The 5126-nt window shown below is 43.6% G+C and overlaps 1 protein-coding gene across 1 annotated transcript in view; it reads left to right on the forward strand.

The window, feature by feature from the left end:
- hmcn1 (hemicentin 1) overlaps positions 1 to 5126 on the forward strand; it is a 277402-nt gene that overhangs the window by 157257 nt on the left and 115019 nt on the right. Inside the window, 1 exon segment of the mRNA XM_070447449.1 lies at positions 4747 to 4906. Within this exon segment, the coding sequence (XP_070303550.1) occupies positions 4747 to 4906 (160 nt within the window).

A 5126-nucleotide genomic window follows, 5' to 3' on the forward strand; every position in this document is an offset into this window, starting at 1 on the left:
AGGCTAGAGAGGCTGTACAACCAGGAATCTAACATTCAACACTGTCTCAGAGCTTTATTCAGGGAGACTGGTTCTACATTCAAACTGTCTCAGAGCTTTATCAGGAGACATTGGTTTCACCTTCACACACGTCTTCAGAGCTTTTAATTCAGGGAGACCAGGTTTCTAATTCAATCACTGCTCAGGCTCTTATTTTCAGGGAGACCATGGTTTCTACATTTCAACACTTGGCTCAGAGCTTTATTTCAGGGAGATCATGGTTTTCTACATCAACACTGTCCCTCAGAAGCTTTTATTCGAGAAAACGTGGTTTCTTACATTTCCACTGTCCTCAGAGCCTTTATCGGGAGACGTGGTTTTCTCACATTCACACTGTCCTCAGAGCTTTTATTCAGGGAGAAACGTGGTTTCTACATTCAACACTGTCTCAGAGCTTTTATTTCGGGGAGACCATGGTTCTTCTACATTCAACACTGTCTCAGAGCTTTATTCAGGGAGACATAGTTTCTACATTTCAACACACTGTCTCAGAGCTTATTCAGTGGAGACGTGGTTTCTACATTCACACTGTCTCAAGCTTTATTCAGGGAGACATGGTTTCTACATTCAACTGTCTCAGAGCTTTGATTCAGGAGACATTGGTTTCTTACATTCCAACACTGTCTCAGACTTTATTCAGGGAGACATGGTTTCTACATTCAACAACTGTCTCCAGAGCTTTTATTCAGGGAGACATGGTTTACGATTCAACACTGTCTTCAGAGCTTTATCAGGGAGACATGGTTCTACATTCAACACTGTCTCAAAGCTTTTTATTCAGGGAGACGTGTTTCTACATGCAACAATGTCCTCAGAGCTTTTCTTCAGGAGACATGGTTTCTACATTCAACACTGTCTCAGAAAGCCTGTATTCAGTGAGACATGTTTTCTACATTCAACACTGTCTCAGAGCTTTATTCAGCGGAAACATGTTTCTAATTCAATCACTGTCTCAGAGCTTTATTCAGGAAGAACATGGTTTTCTACAATTCAAACTGTCTTCAGAGCTTTATCAGGAGACATGGTTTCACATTCAACACGTCTCAGACCTTATTCGGGAGACATGGTTTTCTACATTCAACACTGTCCTCAAGTTATTCCAGGGAGAACATGGCTCTCATTCAACTAGCTTCTCAGAGCTTTATTCAGGCGAGACATGGTTTCCTAGCATTCAACACTGTCCTCAGAGCTTTATCGGAGACATGGTTTCTACCATTCCAACCACTGTCTTCAGAGCTTTATCAGGGAGACATGGTTCTCTACATTCACCTGTCTCAGAGGCTTTATTCAGGGAGACATGGTTTCTAACATTCTAACACTGTCCCTCAGAGCTTTATTCAGGGAGACATGGTTTCCTACATTCAACACTGGACTCAGAGCTTTATTCAGGAGACATGGTTTTCTACATTCAACACTGACTCAGACTTTACTTCAGGGAGACATGGTTCTAACATTCAATCAACGTTCCTCAGAGCTTTATATTCAGGGAGAACATGGTTTTCTACATTCAACACTGTCTCAGAGCTTATTCAGGGAGACATGGTTTCAACATCAACACTGACTCAGTAGCTTTATTTTCAGGAACATGGTTTCTACATTCAACACTGTCTCAGAGTATTCAGGGGCAACGTGGTTTCTACATTCAACATGTCTTCAAGCTTTTTCAGGGAGACGTGTTTTCCACCCTTCAACACTGACTCAGAGCTTATTCAGGGAGACGTGTTTCTACATCAACATGTCTCAGAGCTTTATTCAGGAGACGTGTTTCTAACATTCAACACTGTCAAGAGCCTTATCAAGGGAGACATGGGGGTTTTTCTACCATTCAACACTGTCTCAGAGCTTTCATTCAGGTAGAGAACGTGGTTTCTACATTCAACACTTGTCTCAAGCTTTAATTCAGGGAGACATGTTTCTACTCAACATGTCTCAAGCTTTATTCAGGGAGACGTGGTTTCTTAACATTCAACACTGAACTCAGAGCACTTTAAATTCAGGAGACATGGTTTCTACATTAACACTGTCTCAGAGCTTTATTCAGGGAGACATGGTTTCTACATTCAACAACTGTCCAGAGCTTTATTCAGGAAGACTGGTTTCACATTCAACAACTGTCTCAGAACCCCATTCGGATGTAGACCATCCGAATGTAGAGACCTATTGTATGGTAATAGTAAGTGGAGGAGAAAAATTGTAAAGACTATGTTAAAGGAGTAGTCTATTGGTAGCCCTGTTTAGTCTATACTGAAGCCTGTGAACCGACTGGTTTAGTCCTATATGAAGGCTGTGAACGACTGTTTTAGTCAATATGAAAAGGCTGTGAACCGACTGGTTTAGTCTATATGAAGCCTGTGAATGACTGGTTTAGGTCTATATGAAAGGCTGTGAATGAGCTGGTTTAGTCAATATGAACGGCTGTGAACGGACTGGTTTAGTCCTATATGAAGGTCTGTGAATGACTGGTTTAGTCAATATGAAAGGCCTGTGAAGACTGGTTTAGTCTATATGAAGGCTGTGGAATGACTGGTTAGTCAATATGAAGTGCTTGTGAGACTGGTTTAGGTCAATATGAAGCCTGTGAATGACTGGTTCAGTCTATGAAGGCTGTGATTGACTGGTTTAGTCTCAATATGAAGGCTGTGAACCGACTGGTTTGTCATATGAAGGCTGTGAACGACTGGTTTAGTCCTATATGAAGCCTGTGAATGACTGGTTTTAGTCCTATATAAGCTGTGAACGACTGGTTTAAGTCTGATAAATGAAGGCCTGTGAACGAGCTGGTTTAGTCCTATATGAAGGCTGTGAAATGACTGGTTTAGGTCCTATATAAGGCTGTGAAAACGACTGTTTCAGTCTATATGAAGGCTGTGAACGACTGGTTTAGGTCTATTGATGCCTGTGAATGACTGGTTTAGTCTATATGAAGCCTTGTGAATGACTGGTTTAGTCCTATATGAAAGCCTGTGAACGATTGGTTTAGTCTATAGAAAGGGCTGTGAACGACCTGGTTTAGTCTATATGAAGCCTTGTGACGACGTTTTAGCTATATGAAGCCTGTGAACGACTGGTTTAGTTATCATGAAGGCTGTGAAACGACTGGTTTAGTCTATATTGAAAAGCCTGTGAATGAACTGGTTTAGAAGTCTATATGAAAGCCTGTTGAACGCTGGTTTAGTCTATCCGAAGGCTGTGAACGACTGGTTTAGTCTATACGAAGGCTGTGAAACGACTGGTTTAGTCCTATATAAAGGCTGTGATACGACTGGTTTAGTCTAAATATGAAGCCTGTGAACGACTTGTTCGTCTATATAAAGCCTGTGAACGACTGGTTTTAGCTATATGAAGGCTGTGAACGACTGGTTTAGTCATTGAAGCCTGTGAACGACTGGTTTAGTCTATATGAAGCCTGTGAACGACTGGTTTAGTCCTATATGAAGCTGTGAACGACTGGTTAGTCTATTATGTAGCCTGTGACGAAGCTGTTTAGTCTATATGAAGGCTGGTGAACGTACTAGGTTTAGTCTATAAGCCTTGTGAACGCCCACCTGGTTTAGTCTTTAATGAAGGCTGTGACGACTGGTTTAGTCTATATGAAAGGCTGTGAACGACTGGTTTTTAAGTCTATATAAGCCTGTGAACGAACTTGGTTTTAGTCTACCTACGAAGGCTGTGACGATGGTTCAGCATATGAAGCCTGTGAACGACTGGTTTAGTCTATAATGAAAGGGCTGTGAAGGTTTAGACTGGTTTAAGTCTATAATAAGTCCTGTGAATAGAGCCAGGCTGTGTTGGGTAGAGCCAGGCTGTGTTGGGTAGAGCCAGGCTGTGTTGGGTAGAGTCAGGCTGTGTTGGGTAGAGCCAGGCTGCGTTGGGTAGAGCCAGGCTGTGTTGGGTAGAGCCAGGCTGTGTTGGGTTGTGTTGCATTGTGTTGGACCAACAGAACTCGAGACGTGTCCTTAGAGCAGTAATGTTCCTCCACACACCTGTGGCCTGTTATGTATTTCTAGACCAATCACTTTCCCAGTAGTGGATTCTGGGAAGACAATGGCAGAAGACAGTAACAGGCCTTTGACTGTGTGTGTGCGTGTGTGTGTGTGTGTGTGAGAGTGTGTGCGTGTATGTGTGGGCGTGAGTGTGGGTGCGTGTGTGCGCATATGTGTGTGGTTCAGTTTTTCTCATCATGCACACTGGTTTCAGGGACTAGCAAAAGATACGCTGTTAAAGTGAATGGGGCTTCAGAGGCATATGAAACCTGACTCTGATAAGTTCTTCACCAGCTGCTCTGTTCCCATTCTCTCTGATTCCTTCACCCTGCTTTCTCCAACGTATCAATCCCATGTCAAAGCCACCAGGCCAACTCACAAAGGACCCCCTCTTGCCTGGTGCTTGATTGTTTTTGAGACAGATGTTAGTGGACATTAAGGTCACATTTATTGGCCTTCAGTCATATAAATCGAATGAGTCAGTCCAAAGTATCATTGATGCGTAATGATCACATTTAGTCCTCTCTATGGTAAAGTGTTGTCTAGAGAACAGGGAAAGCATTACGCACGCACGCACGCACACACACACACACACACACACACACACACACACACCACCTGTTCCTCATACTCCCATTCTCTCGCCCCCTTTCAATGTCAATAAAGTAAGAGAGATGCCCTCTGATCTCTAACCCCTGCCCTGTATGACTCCGTCTCTCCGTAGCGAGGGGAGCTGTTGAACGTCGGTGGTCTGTCCTTCTCTCTGGGGTCTGACGGCAGCCTCCACATCACCTCCCCCACCGGGGAAGAGTCTGGGGAGTTTGTCTGCACTGCAACCAACGCAGCCGGCTACAGGTCCAAGAAGGTCCAGCTCACTGTCTACGGTAGGTAAGGCCTGCTGAGGGGCTCTCAACTCTCTACGGCAAGAGACAGTTAACAGGCCCACTGTATTCCTTTCTTATTATTCATTGTTTCACAGTAAGCTGGGTATTTGTAATGCCATGTGATGTGACTTATGTCTTATGACCTACTCACCTCTCTCTCTCTCTCTCTCTCTCTCTCTCTCTCTCTCTCTCTCTCTCTCTCTCTCTCTCTCTCTCTCTC

This window comes from Salvelinus sp. IW2-2015, linkage group LG16, assembly GCF_002910315.2.
Source record: "Salvelinus sp. IW2-2015 linkage group LG16, ASM291031v2, whole genome shotgun sequence".
Classification (NCBI taxonomy): Eukaryota; Metazoa; Chordata; class Actinopteri; order Salmoniformes; family Salmonidae; genus Salvelinus; species Salvelinus sp. IW2-2015.